Genomic DNA, 19,885 nt, shown 5'->3' on the forward strand with positions numbered 1-19,885 from the left:
ACTCATAATAATGACCCTCAGAAAAGCGTTTTCATCATCTTTAAGACTATACAAACATATTTAAATACAAGGGAACTCCATAAACAATGACCTGACTGATCTTTTACATCTTTGGCAACCAAGTAAAGGAGAGTATATTGAAGGCCCTATGTTTGTAACTCTTGAACTGTGTTATTCAGTGTACAAGTTATGTTAAATTTCATCCAGAAACAAAGTTCAGAGCAAGTTTAAATTTCTTCAAAGTTGGACAGTCAGGAACTGGGGGGGCGTGCAGGAGTGAAAAAAGGGCCATGAACTACCTCCCTATTCAAGCTTCCTGGGTGTGCAAAATCATAGGATATATTTTGTTTGATTTTTTAATTATAGCTAAATGCAATTGTTTAACTATAAGTCAGTCCACCGGCCCTATTGTGCACGTCAGTTCTTTTCAATTGTAAAAAATTAGTATCTTCTTCACATTCCCCGTTAAGAAAATAAATTACGCTATAAAAATGCAAAGGGAGCAATGTTTTATCTTAAGGATGAAAAGCACTTGGCTCAAGAAACGTACTTTACACATATAGTAAAGCACATCTCCTTGGCTGAAGCGACTGTACTTACTTTATCGCACAGCTCTTCAAATGTGCAGTCTGCTAGGGTTCCGCAAGCTTTGCTCAGTCTCAGTTCTCTGCCTTGCACTTTCAAAATCCTTGGTCGTGTTACTATGGAAACATGAACAAAGAATCAGCCTTGTCTGGATAATTACTATAAAATTCATCTCTTATACCTTGGAAATGCATGGTTTGATGAATAATAGCACATGATTCAACACAGAAATTAGACAAAATACTGATACAATGACAACCACTTGAATGTGGCATCAACCCATATACAGCAATGGAACTTACTAATTGGTCAGTGGAGATTGGGCATTGTGTTCTAAATGTATTCTCTTTCAAGAGAAATTAACTTACGTACTATCATTTTGTTTCTGAGCCAGCTCATCAAATAGCTTATCCACGACAGCCTCCACATCAGCTTCACTTGTGCTACAGTGAAAAGAATAATGGAATATGAAATTAATAACACTTGAAGCCAACATCAAACAGCTGCCCAGGCTCGCTTAGCTTTTTGCCCATCAAAAAAGAACAGGATGTTATGCTCTAAATACAAACATTAGATTTATAATACACTTTAAAGCTTGGAATATTAACTCTCAGGTAGATGATTCTATCTTATTTGCATACACTGAAAGACTTCTGTGATTGAAACCTAAGCCAGTAATGAGGCAATACAAGCGAACCAAATCCATTAATGCTATGTGTATACAATGAGAAGAAAGGACCATGGGTTTCTCTTGCATGCAAAACAAGAGCAAGAGAACAGATCAGTCATTCTTCTGAAGAAACAGCTTTTGAAAATGTACTGAGATGGTACATCATTCAGACTAAATATGGCTAAGTAGCTTGTTATAAAAGTCAAATTAAAGCAGTGTGTTGAGAGTGCATGCTACAGTTAAGCTTATAAAATATTATGAGTGAATGCATACGGATATCAAATCAGAAATCAAGTAATGACTCAAGCTCTTAGGAGCTGCATTATTATTTACAAAATAGTGAAGTTTGAAATAACTGTCATGGGTTGAGAAATAACCAAAGTAGATGATAAATGGAAATTGATCTGGGTTTGATTCGCAAAACTCTTTTGGTTTCTACATTTAAATTGCACAAAAAACAAAGAGCAATTTATGCTTATGATGATCATCAATCTGAAATGGGCTTTAATTTATTATTAATTAAAATTGTTAAAATATTTAAAATAAGAACCAGTACTTAGTTTTCCACTTCTGAAATGCCTTGAGAAATTTTCTACATTAAAGGTGCTGAATGGAAAGAAATTGTTCTTCCATTGACTTCAGTTGAGCAATACCAGTGCAATATCATTAAGTGATGGAAACATGTTGCTATATTGTTAAAAACTTAGGTCAGCTTTGCTTCAAACTATTGTAACATTTGTTTAGTATAATTTTTGCTTTAACTGAAACAATAAATACTCAAATGGGTTACAAAATAATGAAGGGTGTTAATTCCTTCATAAACTGTTCAAACTTCATTGTGGTGCTAGAAAATCCGTAGTCTTTAAGCACACTCTATTCTATGTTACTGTACTCGAGACATATTGAAACTTTAATAAAGTATATATATGGTTGAGAAACAAGTAAAATCTGACAAAGTGTGTCAATGAGTAAACTGACCTGAAGACAAAGCAGGCAATATCAATCTAAATGCACTGGTGCAGGTGTTAGTGAAACTACACCAAAGCAGCATGATAATGCAGTTCTAATGGAGTTATTCACAATTAATCCTGTAGTTTGAGCCTCTTGATTTACTGGATTCTATTCGGTGCCATTGGTAGCAACACAATAATAAATGCATTTTTGATTTTGAAATTTATCAAGTTTTTTTATTCTTTTTCTCTTCTGTCAGACAACAAGTTTGTAAAATCCTTCACAATTTCACTTTATCTTTGTTGCCAGTCACCCTTTTACATTTTCTAATCTTCATTGGCTTCTTACTCAGAGTGGTAAGGGCATGGAATGCCCTGCCTGCCAATGTAGTTAACTCAGCCACATTAGGGGCATTTAAACAGTCCTTGGATAAGCATATGGATGATGATGGGTTAGTGTAGGGGGACGGGCTTAGATTAGTTCACAGGTTGGCACAACATCGAGGGCCGAAGGGCCTGTTTGCGCTGTATTGTTCTATGTTCTTAATCTGTAGTTGGCTAAATTTTCTTTTGTACTATAGGCCAAATTTATCATAATCTCTTCTTAAGGTCTCCCTTAAATTTAACTATTTATACAAAGAACCCCTATCTTTGCTGCATCCTCATTATATCTTGTGTGACCATGTCTGATCTATACCTTAATCAGTTTTCTTTAAAAGTTTCCCATGTTCACTGCTTCATTTAACATCTCCTTTCTAAGTTATCTGGCTACTTTCTTTTACATCTCGTTGAATTGACCTTTTTCCCAGTCAGGAGCTTTTAACCTTTTCAGTTCCCTGTACTTTTACATTTCCATATTGAGCCTAATTATACTACGATCATTATTTCCTAATGTTCCCAATGTTTGCATTACTGACCTGCCATATTTAATTTCATAAAACGAGGCTTGGCATTGCCTTCTTCCCAATTAGGCCAAATTATATTAATCCTGGGCACTGAACATTAACTTGTCATTCTTTAGCTATCACCTTCTCTCCAATCCACCTTTGGGCTTGGCTAACTTTGTGAGAAGACACTAATAGGTTTCATCCAATGTCTATCATCAGAGGTAAGTTACTTTGCAGTAAAACCAATGTCTTCTCTCTTTGACCCATGAATTTTGAGCATCAAATTTTAACCGCATTTTCGTATATTAACACAAATCATGATAATCCTCCTTGGCCCTGAAGTTTCCACATTACATCAATATAGCTGCTTTATTATTTCTAAAATCATCTGAATTATGATCAGCTCAATTCATCATAACTGATAATTCAGTGTTCAAATAACTGGAGCTTGCAATAGATAGAATTTGCATCCATGAAAACGAAGCTGATATATTCATGTTTTGACGAGGTTTTATTCATTTAATTCATGTCTGCTGACAATGTAAAATTAACCCCAATGTCACTAACAGTCTCAGACAAAAACACACACACACACACACACACACAAAAATGTTAGACTATACTGCCTCATCTTTTTATAGAACTATTATTCCCAAGCTTGGCTGGAATGATATTGCAATCCTTAGTTGGAGACAGTTTGCAGGGTTCTGTTTTATCTAGCCCATGTCACTTAACTCAGATACTATATTTTAATTTTTTCCTATATTGTTGGTACATGTTTTATGAACAGAAAGCATTCTTCATTAATGTTTTTGTACAACATACTTGCAAAAAAAAAGTGACAAGGTTATCCTACAAAGTTGAAAACTGCTTTGAATGTTTGTAAACAAATAAAAATCAGAATTAGGGAATACATTTTGAAACACACACACACACACACACACACACACACACACACACACCAGCTGAGAGTCTTAGTCCTATAAAATACATCACGAATATCAAACTCTTTTGCATATTGAAAATAAATATTAATCTACTCGGCATACACTATTACCATTTGCACTTAGATACAAAGTATATTTCTGCAAGATTTTTAAATGAGTAGATTGGTGAAAATGATATACATACTTTGTGTATGTTTGGTTCTAAGAATCAGAATATTCTCTTTGGAAGTTTTCTACAAACAACTTTTGTGATGTACATTTTCAGAAATATGCTAAAAAACTATTGTACTGCTCATGTTCTCCTGTGTTTCACTGTTCAGTATTTTCCAATGTTCTATGTGCAATGCAGCATTGTGCCTTAACCTTTCCAACCGTTTAGTTTAGGGTTGCCCATTAGACAGTGGATTTCCAGCACCAAGGACTAAAGAAATCAGCTACATATAAAGAAACCTCTTAACATCAGTTACTGTAGTAGAACATTATTCACATTTTCTACGTTATAAGCATTGTGACCATCTATGGATCTCCTGCTGTGTGTTCTTAAAGAAACACACAATACCATGAATTCCAACTCATCATTAACAATTCTAATCATGCAGAGAGTTCTGCCACACCATCATCGACTGTAACTCACAGGAAAACATTTCCACTGTTGTGGACCGAAATTGAAAAACAAGGCATTGAAAAATTGTGAAAGCGTTTTCCAACAGATATTTCTTATTTAAGAAATAGATTTCAAAGTTACAATAAGCCTGAGTAACCTTCACAGAACATGAAAAATGTCTTTTGCACACAACTTCAAACAAAACTATAATAATTCTGTTTAAAGGAGCAAACTCAACATTTTCCAGCCAATCATTCAAACAGCAGAACGACTGTATGGAAAATACCATTTTATAGAGATGTCTGACAATCTTGAAGTATTAACAAAACAATGTAAAATAAAAACACTTTGAAATTTGCTGATGACAAGTAAAATTAATTCTGAAATTGCTCAAATAGCTTTAATGAATGCAGACATTTTTCAGTGATCTTGAACTTTTGTTTGGTTTGCTATAATAAATGGTTGTTTCAGCCATCATGTACCATCATGTCCCCTTCTAAACATAAATTGCTATTGTGTTAGGAGGTATTATCCTTCATTTTATTAAAATCTGAAGTTATAAATACAGAAAAAAAGTTAGCTGAGTTGTTGACGTATTTCAGTCCCAACAAGATGGGGAATGGATTTATGCTCAAGATCCCCTGTCCTGAATACAGCTAAAATGCAGCCTGTGAGGAAATTTATTTTATCAGATGGAGAAACTTAACTAAAGCAATATAAACTTTAAACAGAAATATCCCACATAAGTCTATAAGTTTCTTCTGCCAATTTTGGGCAGATTAACCCTCAACACGTCTGTATAACCTTTCCTCTGTCAATTATGTCAATGATAATTTAACCTGTGAAGATAACACCTCTAGCATGGCATTTGTTGAAACCCCCCTAATTATCCTTGGGAAGGTAGTAGTGAACCAACCTATTGAACCGCTGCAGTGGCAACTGATGCAGGTGCACTTACATCACTATGTGGACAGGGGACATGGCTGAGGTCTAAATTAATACTTCATTAAAGATGATGTTACCATACAGAGAACGCGCAGTATCTCTGCGATCCTTATTACCTCACACAATTGAAATTCAACAGGGAGATCACAGATTCATGAGCTTGGAGAGAAATAAGTGGTAATTGCCAGGAAATTTCTAAGCTCATGTATGAGCTGATGCCATGAGGTTTGATAAGATCTAGAGTCAAGTATTGAGAAATCTCATAGTAAGTTCCTCTAAACTGTATACTAGCCACAGTGGATCTATCCTGTCAATGCTATGGGAGAACCTAGGGATGGTAGAGAAGAAGTCTGAAGGATAGGTGTGGTTCTGAGTATATGGCTATGTTCATGAGAAAGCTTTCGCATCTACCCAGTTGTTTGCAAGAGAATTTTGCAGGATAGACAGGACCAAGGTCATGGTCAACATTCAGGTGGCACTGCAGTATTTTCACTCGTCTAGTAATCTAAAACACCAGGCAAAAGGTCTATGGACATGGGTTTGAATCCTACAATGGCAGTTGTGAAATTTGAATTCAATAAAAAAAATCTGGAATAGAAAACTAGCCTAATGGTGACAATGTAAACACTGTTAATTGTCATAAAAACTCATCTGATTCACTAATACCCTTTCGGGAAGGAAACTGCCATCCTTATCTAGTCTGGCTTCCGTGTGGCACCAGACCTGCAGCAATGTGTGTTACTCTTAATTGCCCTCTGGGCAATTCAGGATAGACAATAAATGTTGGCCTACTCAACAATACTCATATCCCGTGAATGAATGATTAAAAAAAGTTGTTATTCTTTTGCTATCTGTTGATGTGTCGAAGTGGTATTTCACTGGGCAGTCGAAGGTCAATCCCATTAACAGATGGGATGCAAATTTCTTTCTATAAAAAAGGACAGTAAATAAATCAGTTTGCCTTTCTTGACAATCTTATGACTATGGAAGCCCTTACAGATATCATCTTTTCATTCCAGATTTATTTCATTAACTGAATCCAAATTCACAAACTACATTGGAGAGAGCCGAACTTACATCTTCAGATTATTAATCCAGGTCACATAACCATTATAAACTACTACAGCCACAAGCCTATGTGATAGTTTGATAAACACCTTTGAAGGTCCTTATACAAAACATCAACCACACTGCTCCTTTGAACCACCTGTTACTTTAGTAAAATCAAGTTAATTTAACATTATTTTCTTTTAACAAATTCATTCTGACTCTCATTTATCAGCAATTTTCAGATGGCAAATAATTTTATCCCAGAGTATTGTCTTTAAAAGTTACCCCCACCACCACCCCCAAGACTGACTTGTTGCTTGATTCATTTCTCTCCACATTTCTGAGCAGGGGTGTAATTATTTACAATAGTCCAGTCATCTGTCAGCATTTCCATATTTCAGGACAATTGGAAAATTATAACTCAACCATCTGAAATTTAAGCCCTTCTTCCTTCAGTACCTTCCAAGTACTGTCAAAAGGTACTTTTAAGCACCTCTTAAAATTCATTAGCCTTCTATCTAATGTACAAACATGGAAACATACGAATTAGGAACACTAAGCTATTCAACCCGCTCTGATGTTCAAAAGGATGATTAATTTTCCTGTCTCAACTCTACCATCCCATAGTAACCCCAAAATCCTTGATTCTTCTATCATCCAAAAATCTAGAGTTCTACCTTGAATGCACTTAATAACTGGATACTCCCAGTTCTCTGGGAAAGAGAATTCTAAAGATTCACAACCCTTTGAGTAAAGAGATTACTTATCTAAGCCCAAAGTACCTAAACCAGTTTACTTCTGAGATTGTAACCTCTGATGTGGTTACTACATTCTCCTTGATAACAAAATTGGCAGCATCTTGTTTTGACAACAGATGCAAGGTACTAATTTAATATTCATCCATGCTTTCTGCCTCCTGAGTAATGTGGTGTACCTGTATCATGGAACTGCAACAGTTCAAGAAGGCTTCTCATCACGTTCTCAAGAGCAACCAAAACAGACAATAAATTCTCACTGAGCCAGTTATGCCACATCCCATGAAAAAGAAAACTCCTTCCTGGTCCCTAATTGGCTCCACACTACGTTTTTCTCTTTTATTAAACCCATGTTTGTAAATGTTTAAGGTTCACCCTTATATTAGTTGGCAATGTTTTCTCATTTTCTCACTTTTCTTCGCTACCTTTACTGTTGTGTGCTTTCTGTATGCAGCTTTGGTTCTCTACTGTATATGTGTTTTTTAATAATTCTCCTTTTATTTTTGTTTTAAATGTCTTTCTTTTTAATCTTCCAGGTAGATCTAGCTTTCAACATGCTAATTTTATACCTGAATAATCTCCACTTTGAAGGCTGATTACTGTTCTACTTCCCAATTTTGTTACAAAAGCTTGGGCAGAGATGCTGTTTAATTCACTGAAATTAGCATTCCTCCAGTTAATGCCTTTATGTGATTGTTTGCTTCTTGTCCTTTTTCATATCATTAGGTTCAGAACAGTTCCCTTCAAGCACACACAAGGAAATGAACAGGAAACCACGTCTGTATCCTTCACCCTAGTTATATTGCTCAATCCACACAAGTCAATGACACATATTTAGAATAGTCATAACCACTGCTGTCAAATCCTTGCCGATGGAAACATACTCCATTTGATTCAAATCATCACTGACAGACAGATCTAGCAATGGTTCCTATTTTCATTGGTTTGGAAACACACAGATTAAGTAAACTCTCTTGTGCATATTTCAGGATTCCTCCAGTACTTTGCAATTACAAGATTACTTTCCCAAACTATATTAGAATAACTGAAGATACCAGTTATCAGTACTGCATGTTTCTTGTATCTTTTGTCAAATTGATCTTCCATCCACATCATTATTTGGTGAATTATGGTATATACCAAGTAGTAAGTTTAATCAAATAGAGTCCATTTTAAGCCATCTTTAGTCCATCAATTACATCATTCTTTTGTCATACTGTTAACTGTTTCTTTGAACAATACCACCAGGTCTCTCCTCTCCTTTTCTCCCTTGCCTAATATTTCTACTGAGCAAATGTTCAGGAAAGTTAAGTTTCCAATCCTCCACTTTTGAGGGTTCGGTCTCTGACATCACCGCTATAATGAACTATAATTATTACAGAGTAAACATGTAAATTTGATGGAATTCTGCTTGTATTTACAGCTCACTAGGGCGCGATGACATCTGACAATTTTCAAATGGAACTTTTTTCCTTCATTAATGAATAATTAAAATACACTTAATATGGATAAAAAATTTTGAAGTGTTTTCAAAGAAAAAATATTGTAAGGAAGGGGAGAAAGCACAATTTAATTCCTTACTGCTGATAGACTCCAAGAAATCCTGACTTCCTAGGCCAGTTAATATGTCCTTTATTTAATGTAGTTTCTTACATTACAAAAGTGAAAAAAATTGAGACATGGTGAGCTTATGATAGGCAATGTATTAACATAAGTTCATTCATAGTTACAGAAAGAAGAGAGACGATAGGTGAAATGTACAGAATAATTCACATAATTTGGGAGCATTGTTGAACACAAACGTAGGACACTTTTTAAAAATTTCATTAATGTCACTAAGGTTTTGGAGTAGAAATGTCCATTAGATGGGTAGTCAGGAAAATCACACAAGTGATACCAGTACACTGTGAATGGGAAGTGACAAAAACAAATGTGATTTTAAGAGGAATTGTTTCTTTCTGTTTAGCAGTCAGTTCCAAAGAAATTAAAGAAAACAAAAAAATTGTAAGCGGAGTAGCTTGTATACCATTTCTTTTCTTTGGAACAGATGTCAAAATTACATACTTTTTTTCCGTAAACTGTCATGAATTTTAAATTGCTTTATTTCCTTTGTAATTGAGGAAGCAGACGGTGACTTTTGACCCCATGTTTAAAGTAGCTCATTTCAACAACAGAATGACGGATAGGAAATTGTTCACGGTGTTTGAGTATTCACTGTTAAAACATGTTATTTTCCTGCCGATTGGATTGGGAGAATTGCGTTAAGCTTCAAATTTGAATAATAGATATTCATATTTTATTATGCAACACTTGTTCATTGCATATTTGAAATGCAACTTCATTAAGTTACTCTTGAAGCAGTTTAGAAAAATATTGGAAGATTAAAGGTTGCTGTAGTCTTATTTCTGATGATCTGTTGCTTCAGCAAATAGAAAACTCACTTCTAGATCACAAAAGCAAAACATGTGCAAGTCCTCGTTTTCTTTTAAAAATACTTCTGGTATCCATTTACCATGTAAATTCGTTGTGACAGTAACTAAAAAAAATAGTTTTCAAATGACTATTTTACTCTTACAAAAAAACCTAAAGGGTAATTAACCCATTGTGAATATTTCCAGAAGTACGTTTTGTTTTTCAATCATATCACATTTAGAAATTAAGAGATAATAAAGTGTTGAGCTGGATGAACACAGCAGGCCAAGCAGCATCAGAGGAGCACAAAAGCTGACATTTCAGGCCTAGACCCTTCAGAAAAGCTCTTCTTTGTGCTTCATTTTTAGTAGCAAATAAATATCTGAAGTCAACCATTAAAATTTGTCCTGATAGCTAAACATAAAACCATATAAAAAAAAAACTTACTAATAGGCTACAAAAAAAAACTTCTCTCAAACCTGATCAGAACATGCAAACATTGGCAAGACTAAGTCAGCAGTGTTTACAGAAGGAACGCTACATCTCAATTTATGACTTGTACTAACAGTAATGTGTGACATACCAATTGTCAACTATTTTAGTTCTACTGTTGGCACTTAACGGTGCTATACTTGTCAGATTTCTAGGTTACCATAGATTGTAGTGTACAAATCAAGCCAGTATACAAGACAACCCTATTTCTCAGGTCCTAAAATACAAACTTTTGCATGTTCAGTATCAAACCCCTTTTCAGCCACAACATAAGCGAGAGTGTTAGCCTCAACATTTTAGCCTAAAAATGCATGTATTACTGCTAACCAGGTGCAATGGATTGATCAGACAATAAGGCTGAGATGCAAAGATGCAAGGGAGTTTGAGATAGGCCCAAATAGTGTGTGCCAAACACTTTGCACCAAACGACAAAGAGAAATGAGTCTTCTGACAAAAACTAATGAAGCAGAAAACTGATTTCAAGCTTAAATTGATCTGACTTGAGAACTCATTAAGCAATTGCTACAGTGAAAGAATTCAATGTTAGTGAAAAATAGGTGACAAAATGAAAGGTATGACTCTATGAGTCTAATCCAACATGAAGACGACACCAGGAGCAAATGCACTAGGAGTAAATGGTCTGGTTACCAGTCAGAACTTGATGAACATATGATCAGAAATGCAATGTGTACACATGCGCTCAAGTAGGCCAAATCAAACCCTGATTCAACTAAGATTTCAGATCCACAGCTTACTGGTGTATTAAGAGGACTAAGATTGCTCAGATTAAAGGTCCTGATGCCAAAATCATCAGATTCCAGGTGATTCTTCATCAGAGAGCAGCAAATACATAACCACCTATATGCTACATTAGCAGACATGGTTGTGGAGGAATAATTCTGAAACCAGAAGTTCCAACTGAGATGAAAAGTGAAATGAAATAATATCTTTGCCAGAGTGAGTCAGAATGAAATTGATGGGATTTAAAAAGCTTTGATATTAGTTAAAAGTATTTTTGCGCAGTTAGTTTATTGAATAAATTGTGTCTTTAGTCTGAATTTGACCTATTTGCCACTTCATAACAAAGAACACCCAGACTCATGTCAGTGGTTCACTTTAATATGATGACCCTCATTGTTACAGCCATTTTTTTAAGGCTTCAAAGGCCTTTGGTTAACTTATCCAGTTTCTAGATGACTTTTAAAAATAATGTGCAGATGGCAAGTGGGCATAAGCAGCATTTATTGCCCACTCCTAATTGCCCTTGAACTGAGTGCCTTGTTGGACCACTTCATAAGGCAATTAAGAATAAATTACATTGCTATGGGTCTGGAATCACATGCAGGCCAGAGCTGGTACGGGAAGCATCTTTCCTTCCCTAAAGGACATGAATGAATCTGATCATTTTCTTTTCTAACAACTGATAGCAATTGTCATAGTCACCATTCCTGAAGCTAGCTTCACATTTCTGATTTATTAGTCGATTGGTTTTATTAAATTTCACCAGCTACTGTATTGGGACTTGAACCCATTTTTATACAGCACTAATAACAATGACAAAACAAAGTTGCTGGAAAAGCAGGTCTGGCAGCATCTGTGAAGAAAACATCAGAGTTAATGTTTTAGGTCCGGTGACCCTTCCTCAGAATGTTCTGGACCCAGAATGTTAACTCTAATTTTTTCCTTCGCAGATGCTGCCAGACCTGCTGAACTTTTCCAACAACTTTGTTTTTGTGCCTGATTTACAGCATCCACAGTTCTTTCAGTTTTTATCTATGCAGCACCAGCCTGGTTCTCTGAATTTCTAATCCAGTAATATTAGCACTATATCACTGTCTACGTGAATGTCACATTCTTTAAAACTTTAATATTAGTCCTAAAATATTTCCACTGACCATCAATTCATTTTTCTCAGTCATCAGCAATCAGATTTCATCTTTGTGAAACATTTATGTATATGTGATGTCTGGTCCACTACAACTACACCCATATAACAATGATTTTGGTGCTTTTCATATTGTTGTGCTTCAGCAGTTTGGGATATTCATTATTCAATCCTGCACATAATTTTCTTAAAACAGCATGCACACTTTTGGCCTAATTTTTCCAGCTTACATGTTAGTCATCAAAGAAATATACCATCATATAGATGGACTCTATTCCACATGTCTCTTTCAGTTCCTGATAGAACTGAAAATTGTAAATAAGACTTTAAGGATTCTAAAATACGTATTCATCCAAAATAGTCTGTAACAGTTAGAGTTGTGCTCTCGTTATGATATTCGGCTCATTGTGCCAGATCAGCTCAGCAGTTGACACATTAGTTTAGGTTTTTTACAAGCTAATGACAAGTAGGTAGTACATGGCTCACATGGTAAATTGAGAAAAGGCTATGCATTATCTTCAGATTGGATGGATATAACTGGGTATATATATTACCATCTGCTTTAAGTAAATATCAAATCTGTTTTAACATGGTTGACCACAGCAGTTAAAAGGAATCCTAAAATAGCCTGGGGTGTCTTGCTTTACACCATTTATGCAGGAAAATTAACAGTAACGTAAGAACATAAAATTATAACTTAGGAGGAACCCTAAGACCAGTGTTGCTCTCAACTTCAGTTCTTGAACAGGGACTACCTATTTTAATTCCATTTCCTTGCTCTTTATTCATATTTACTTACCTCTTTGCTTTTCAAATATGTATTCAATTCACTTCTAATAGATGATTTGGTGTCTGTCTTAAAAAGGAACCATTTAATTTTCAAATAACTATTGAAAAAACTTCTAATCTATCTCTTCATTTTTTGAATGATGATGGTTAATCTGTCCCCTTATTACTAGGTCGTCAATCAATGGAAATAATCTTCCATTATTTAACCTCTCAAACATGATATCCTCCACTAGATTTCCCCTTTACATTATGTCTTCCTATGGGGAAAAACATTGATAGCTTTAGACACTCCTGACAATAATCTAACAATTTGAAGTATTAGCTCCCATGACTGCAATATCATTTCATCTGCAATAGCAACTGTAATCGCACAATATTTCAACTGTCACTTAGTCAACACTCTGCATAAACTTAACAACTTATTTGCCATTTAGTAATACAAACTTGAACATTCTGTTGAAGTCTTTTGTCTTGCACTCATCAGGATAATTCACAAGATACATCAATGTAATGAGAAAACAACGTTTATACTGAATAAGAGAGCACTGATTAGTTGGTAAATTACTCTGATTTGTAGAGGCATTTTCATGGACATTGCATCAGATAGATAATGTCTGACAATTAACTGCCAAATTTTGTTTCATTTTTACACCAGGCAGACACCTTCGCAGACAGAAACAGCACATTAACATCTTGCCCACTCCAACTCAACAAAACAGGTGATAGCTATTTCAAACTAAACTTGACAAATCATAAAAACAAACTGCCTGGTTTAGTCATTGAGACAAACCTACTTATTCATCTAATTGCCGGAATATCCATGGGAATACCTCTACCAATGTCTACTTGCTGGCCAGTCTCCTCTCATGAAGTATAAAATGCTTTTTTGTTTCCCCCTTTACATTTGTATTTGTTGTGAATGGTCTTTATGAGTGCAAGATGAAAAGCTCCAACAAAATAGGTATTTATAGTAATTTATTTGATTTTACATTCAGTGTCTCTTTGTAATAACTGCCAAAATCTCACATGTATGTTTTTTAATTGCACTCCAAATTTAAAGTGAAAGAGTCATAATCACATAGCATAGATACTGGTCCCCCCTCGGCCCACCATGTCTATGCTGACCACAAATACCAAACCACACTAATCCCATTTACTTGCACTTGATCCGTAGCCTATTGTGCCCTGGCATTTTAAGTGCTCATTCAGATACTTCTTAAATGTTGGGAGAGTACTTGACTCTATTATTCTCTCAGGAACACGTTCCATATTTCTACCACCCTAAACCACTTACTCCTGTCCTTACACTTATATCCCCAGTCTTAGATACATCTGCCGAGGAACAGATTCTCACGATCTACTCTGTCTACGCTTCTCATAAATTTTGCACCCCTGAATCAGATTGCCCCTCAGCCTCCTCTGCTCTGAGGAAATCAAACCCAGCCCATCCAGTCTCTCCTCACAACAGAGACTTTCCATCACACGCAACAAACTGGTGAATCTCCTCTGTATCCTCTCCAGTGCAATCATTTCCTTTTGATAGTGTGGTGACCAGAACTGCATACAGTACTCCATCTGTGGCCTAACCGATGTTTTATAAAGTTGTGACAAGGCTTCATCGCTCCTACATTCTATGTCCCAGCTAATGAAGACAAGCATCCGTGTGCCTTCTTAACCAGTCTAATCTATTGAGTTGACACCTGCAAGCACCTGTGACTTGTCCATCAAAGTCCCTTTCTTCCTCAGTTATTTCTATTAGAATTATATTACCTCCAACATGTGCATTTATCTTCTGCAGCAATCTATGGCATCTCATCAAATGCTTTTTAGAAAACCAAGTATACCAGATCACTGGTTCCCCTCTATCCACCATTTATGTTGCATTATCAGTAAATTCTTTCACAAAGCAACATTGTCTATGCCTAATCACATTGTGATTTTCGAAGTGTACTGCTATGATCCCCTTAATAATGTATTATAAAACCTTCCCCGTAACAGGTAATAGGCCAACTGTCCTATCGATTCCTGCTTTCAGCCTCCTTCCTTTCTTGAGTGAAAGTGCTATATTTGCTGGTTTCCATTACATCCCATCCAGAATCTAAGAAACATTGGAAGACTATAACCAGTGCATTTACAAACTCTGCAACCGCCTCTTCTAGGACCCAAGGATGCTGGCCATCTCGTCCTGAGGATTTCTCAGCTTTAGGTCCAACAAATTTCATAGCATCCTTTCCCTGTTTATCAGGGTACTTGTTTTAAGTTCATCCTTCCCTATGACCTCTTGATCTTCAATCATCTTTGAGAAGCTTTCTAAGCCTACTTCCATGAAAAAAAACACAAAATCCCTGATAAAATCTCCAAATTTCTTTGTCTTCTCTTACCAATTTTCCAGACTTGCATTCTAGAGGACCAACACTAGTTTTAATTAGTCTTTTCCTATTCAAATACTTGTAAAAAGCCAGATTATCTGATGTTTTATTACAGCTAGCTTTCTTTCAAACTCTGCTTTCTTCATCTTCATTATCTGTTTAGTCATTTTTTGCTGGTTTTCAAGTGTTCACCGTATTCTGACATAATCTTTGTAGATTCGTAATGTTTCTTTCCATTTAACACTACCTGTAACTTCCTTACCTACCCATAGATGACATATCGTTTCCATAGGTCTTCCTTTCTCAGCGGGATAAATCTTTAAGGGTTAGAGGAACACAAGAAGGGTGTCTAGGCCCGAAACATCAGCATTCCTGCTCCTATGATGCTGCTTGGCCTGCTGTGTTCATCCAGCTCTACACCTTGTTATCACAGGAACACTGGAACAGGAATGGGCCATTCAGCTTACCAAGCCTGTTACACCATTCAATGTGATCATGGTTGATCTATGGCCAAACTCCATATACCTGCATTTTGCCTATATCTGTTAATAGCTTTGCTTAACAAAAAAAAACCTATCTCAATTAACCCAGCATTTACTACTGCATGTGGCACAAGAGTTCTAAATCTCTAACCATCCTTCGTGTTTACAAGTGCTTCCTAATTTCTCTCTGAAATGGTCCAACCTAATTTTTAAACTACCCCCAGCTCTAAAATCCTCAACCAGTGAAAAAGGTCGATTTTCAACTACCCTGCATTTTCCTGCAAATATCTTAAAGACTTCAATGAGATCATGCCTTCCCCTTCTAAATTCTAGAAGAAACATGCCTAACTTGTATAAAGTCTCCTCATAACTTCTTCTCTAAAGTACAGGTATTATTCTTGTAATCTTACATTCTCTCTCCAAGGCCAATATATCATTTCTAAGATTTGATGTCCAGATCTACTCTCAGTACTCCAAATAGGGTCTAACCAGGGTTTCGAATAACTGCACCATACCTTCTGCGTCCTTATCCTCCAGTCCTCTAGGTATAAAGGCTAGCATTCCATTAACTTTCATGCTTATTTCTTCACATTTCCGTGGCATTTTGGAGACCTGGGGACCTGAACCCTCAAGTCACTTTGAACATCCACTGTATATAACATCATACCACTATGACTTAGAGCTTCATACCTGATCTATCATTACTCTGTCCAAAATGGATAACCTCACAATTACTTACATTTTCAACTATCTTCTCAGATGTCTGCAACTGAAACTCTACCAACCTATTTTTAAATGTAATTTCCCCGTTTACCTAAGCCAGGTCTGACTTCATACCCTCATTGTTACAGAAAACAATGTGGAGCTGGAGGAACACAGCAGACCAGGCAGCGTCAGAAGAGCAGTAAAGTTGACGTTTCAGGTCAGGATTCTTCTTCAGAAAATTCCCTCTTACCCTCATAATTACCCTTATTTAGGTTAAGGTCATAGCCAATGCTTCTTCCATTCGAACTGAACATTAAATTCTATCATGTTGTGATCACTGTGACCAGAAACCCCTTTATCACGGGGTTACTGATTAACCTCGTCCCATTGCACATTACCAGGTTTGGGATAGCCTGCTCTTCTAATTCACTCTAGAATGCACTGCTATAAAATAACTGTGCCAAAGATATTCTATGAACTGATTTTTCAGGCTATCTTTGTCAATCTTATTTTTCCAATGTATGCATAGATTAAAGTCACCAGTGATTACTGCAGTGCACTTCTTACATGACTTATTTACTCAATCCTGCATGCTCTGGCTTACAGCATACCTACTATTAGGGAACATAGGAACTGCCACAAGTGAGCTTTTACCTTTAATTTAACACAAAAATCACTACACAAATAGCTCCTACATCTTGATCTTTCAGGTTAAGTTTAAGTCTCAATACTAAACAAATGGTTTAAATCCTCAATTAACAGAATAACTCTACCATCTTTTCTAGCTTTGTTCCAATATGTCAAATAATGTTCCATGTTCAAAACTCAACCATGGTCAATTTTCAGAGATAATGGGAACTGCAGATGCTGGAGAATTCCAAGATAATAAAATGTGAGGCTGGATGAACACAGCAGGCCAAGCAGCATCTCAGGAGCACAAAAGCTGACGTTTCGGGCCTAGACCCTCCATGTTTTGACAACACCGAAACAGGTCACACATTTATGTTAACAATTCATGTCTTATGATGTTATAATTGCTGCATACATTGTGATATAGGCCCCTAAATTCTGTTTTTTGACCATTTTTACAATCTCTGATCTTATCTGCTGATACACTTTTACATATTATGCCCCTCCCCGTCAGAGACTGGTAATTATTACCCGAATTGTTGCCCTGTTCCATTACTTTGTTGTTTCCCTGTATTTTACCATATAATCCCGTCACTTCCGCACACTAGTTAGTTTGAAGTTTGTTCTGCTGTGAGTGTAAGATGAAATATATAGTATACTCTCCTGAGAGTATAAGTTGTCATATGTAGTATATTATCCTACTTTTCTAACTTTACACAGTAATGTTTGTTTGTTCAAAACTGTGGAACTTTGTGCCTTTTTTCTTTAACTGAGCACATGGGAACCCAATCTTTGTCTACTTAAAAAAAAAGTTACTGGTCCCCATCAGGCCATAACATAAAATAGGCACTCTCATATTTGATCATAGCAGGTGGTGTGCAACATGGAAGGTGTTCCTATATATCTGCTACTTTCTATTATCCTTCCAATTGGTGGAGGATATACATTCACAAGCGAGGTTACAGATTAGCATGATTGAATTGAATCAGAAAACAGGTTCAAGTAGCAAAACGGCCTTTTCCTGTTTCTATGTTCAAACAGGTTTGGCAATGGCCTCATGATACCCAGGAACATAATGAATTGAGCCAAGGGTCATTCCAGACACCACATCTGCACTTACTAGGCACGTGGGAAACTTTTGCACATTTGGGTCATGCAGTTCACTGAGGGTTACTGTAAAGGTACAGTGGTAGAGGAAACATCCACTTATAGAAACTGCTTTCAATCTGGTGAGACTGTGCTCATGCTTATTTTCATGAAGTCATTGCTTGGTCACTATTACTCAGCTCATGATAGATACGTACACACAACTTCAGTGTAGAACAGAAAATTGAAAAGTGCAACCATTAAATCACTTCCTGATTATCCACCAGCATTTTCATTAGGCTGATATCATACTTTTATTCTGATATCCATTATGCTTCTCATTCTATTTCACTTCATATTTTGAGTAACATGATTGACAAGTTTTCCATTAGCTGTGTTGAGGCCATTTCCATTCTTGCTCTGAGATATTGTGGCACTGTACCAGAAGCATAAGATTCTTAGTTATTTGTCAGTTTTTCCTCATTGAATTCCAATGAGGGTCTTTACATTCTGGTGGATAATCATAGTTCACTCCAGATGCATGTCACCATGCAATAGACTGTCTAGAATTTTTTCTTAAGCTTACAGATAATAAAGCTTCCCTGCTCCAGGAAGCTGTCTTTTCCTGTAGTCAACTTCAGAATTCAGTTGGATGGCTTCACAATATTTCTGCAAAAAAAAACACAACAATGCAACAAAATAAAACTGAGAACTGAACTGTACATTTTCAAACAAAAATAACTGAAAGCTTTTGATGCCATATTAACCTTTTCTATTCATCAGAACAATATTAATTGTTTGGAATGCATTCTTAAGTATGAACATTGTCCATTTGAAACTACAGTTAGTATCTATTAACTTCTATTTACCTCATATTAATCCTGAATGCAAGAGTATGAGCTGTAACGTTATTTATATCATCAAGTAGTGTGTTTTGTCGATATGTCAAGATATTACATGTAGCCATAGAATAACATGGAAAAGGCACAAATGGCCCAGAAATTCCAAAGGTTAGATAGACAGTATTTTATTCTGCAGGATAGTTTGGAGTTGCAGGTCAGAACCATGCAGAAATCCTGATCCAGCTGACACTGGGAATTACCTGGCAAGTTCAAATTTCCTCAGGGCAATTCATCTAAATCTGGAATCCTCTGAAAAAGTTGACTAGATTCTGACATTTTGGAGGGTTCCGACTCACTCAAACTGTAGAATTAACCAGGGAATGCTATACAATTACAAACTTACTATAGCCCCCACGACCATACACACTCTGAAACAGAGCAATGAAACTCCAGCCATGCCCTCCTAACCTGACAACCACCAAACCTAACCACAATTGACCTGTCAGCCCCCATTCTGACCCTGACAGTCCATGCAAACTGAACGTGTCTCACCTGACATCCAAAACCACTCCTCCCCAAGACCTAACCAGCTTGTAACTGATGTCCATTTCAAGCCAACCAGCTTGTAACTGATGTCCATTTCAAGCCCACCGACTCCCACAGCTACCTAGAATACACCTCATCCCACCCACCCTCCTGCAAAAATTCCATCCCCTATTCCCAATTCCGCCGCATCTGCTCCCACGATAAGACATTCCACTCCCGCACATCCCAGATGTCCAAGTTCTTTAAGGACCGCA

The 19,885-nt window shown here is 36.4% G+C and overlaps 1 protein-coding gene across 4 annotated transcripts in view; it reads right to left on the reverse strand.

The window, feature by feature from the left end:
- afg1lb (AFG1 like ATPase b) overlaps positions 1–19,885 on the reverse strand; it is a 144,466-nt gene that overhangs the window by 18,957 nt on the left and 105,624 nt on the right. For all 4 annotated transcript variants that reach the window (XM_048531917.2, XM_048531916.2, XM_048531914.2 and 1 more), the window contains 3 exons: positions 18,830–18,912; positions 958–1,028; positions 601–701 (listed from right to left, as the gene is read on the reverse strand). In XM_048531917.2, coding sequence (XP_048387874.1) covers positions 601–701; positions 958–1,028; positions 18,830–18,912 — 255 coding nt within the window. The remainder of the gene's footprint in view (positions 1–600; positions 702–957; positions 1,029–18,829; positions 18,913–19,885) is intronic.

This window comes from Stegostoma tigrinum, chromosome 4 (assembly GCF_030684315.1).
Source record: "Stegostoma tigrinum isolate sSteTig4 chromosome 4, sSteTig4.hap1, whole genome shotgun sequence".
In the NCBI taxonomy this organism is placed as follows: domain Eukaryota; kingdom Metazoa; phylum Chordata; class Chondrichthyes; order Orectolobiformes; family Stegostomatidae; genus Stegostoma; species Stegostoma tigrinum.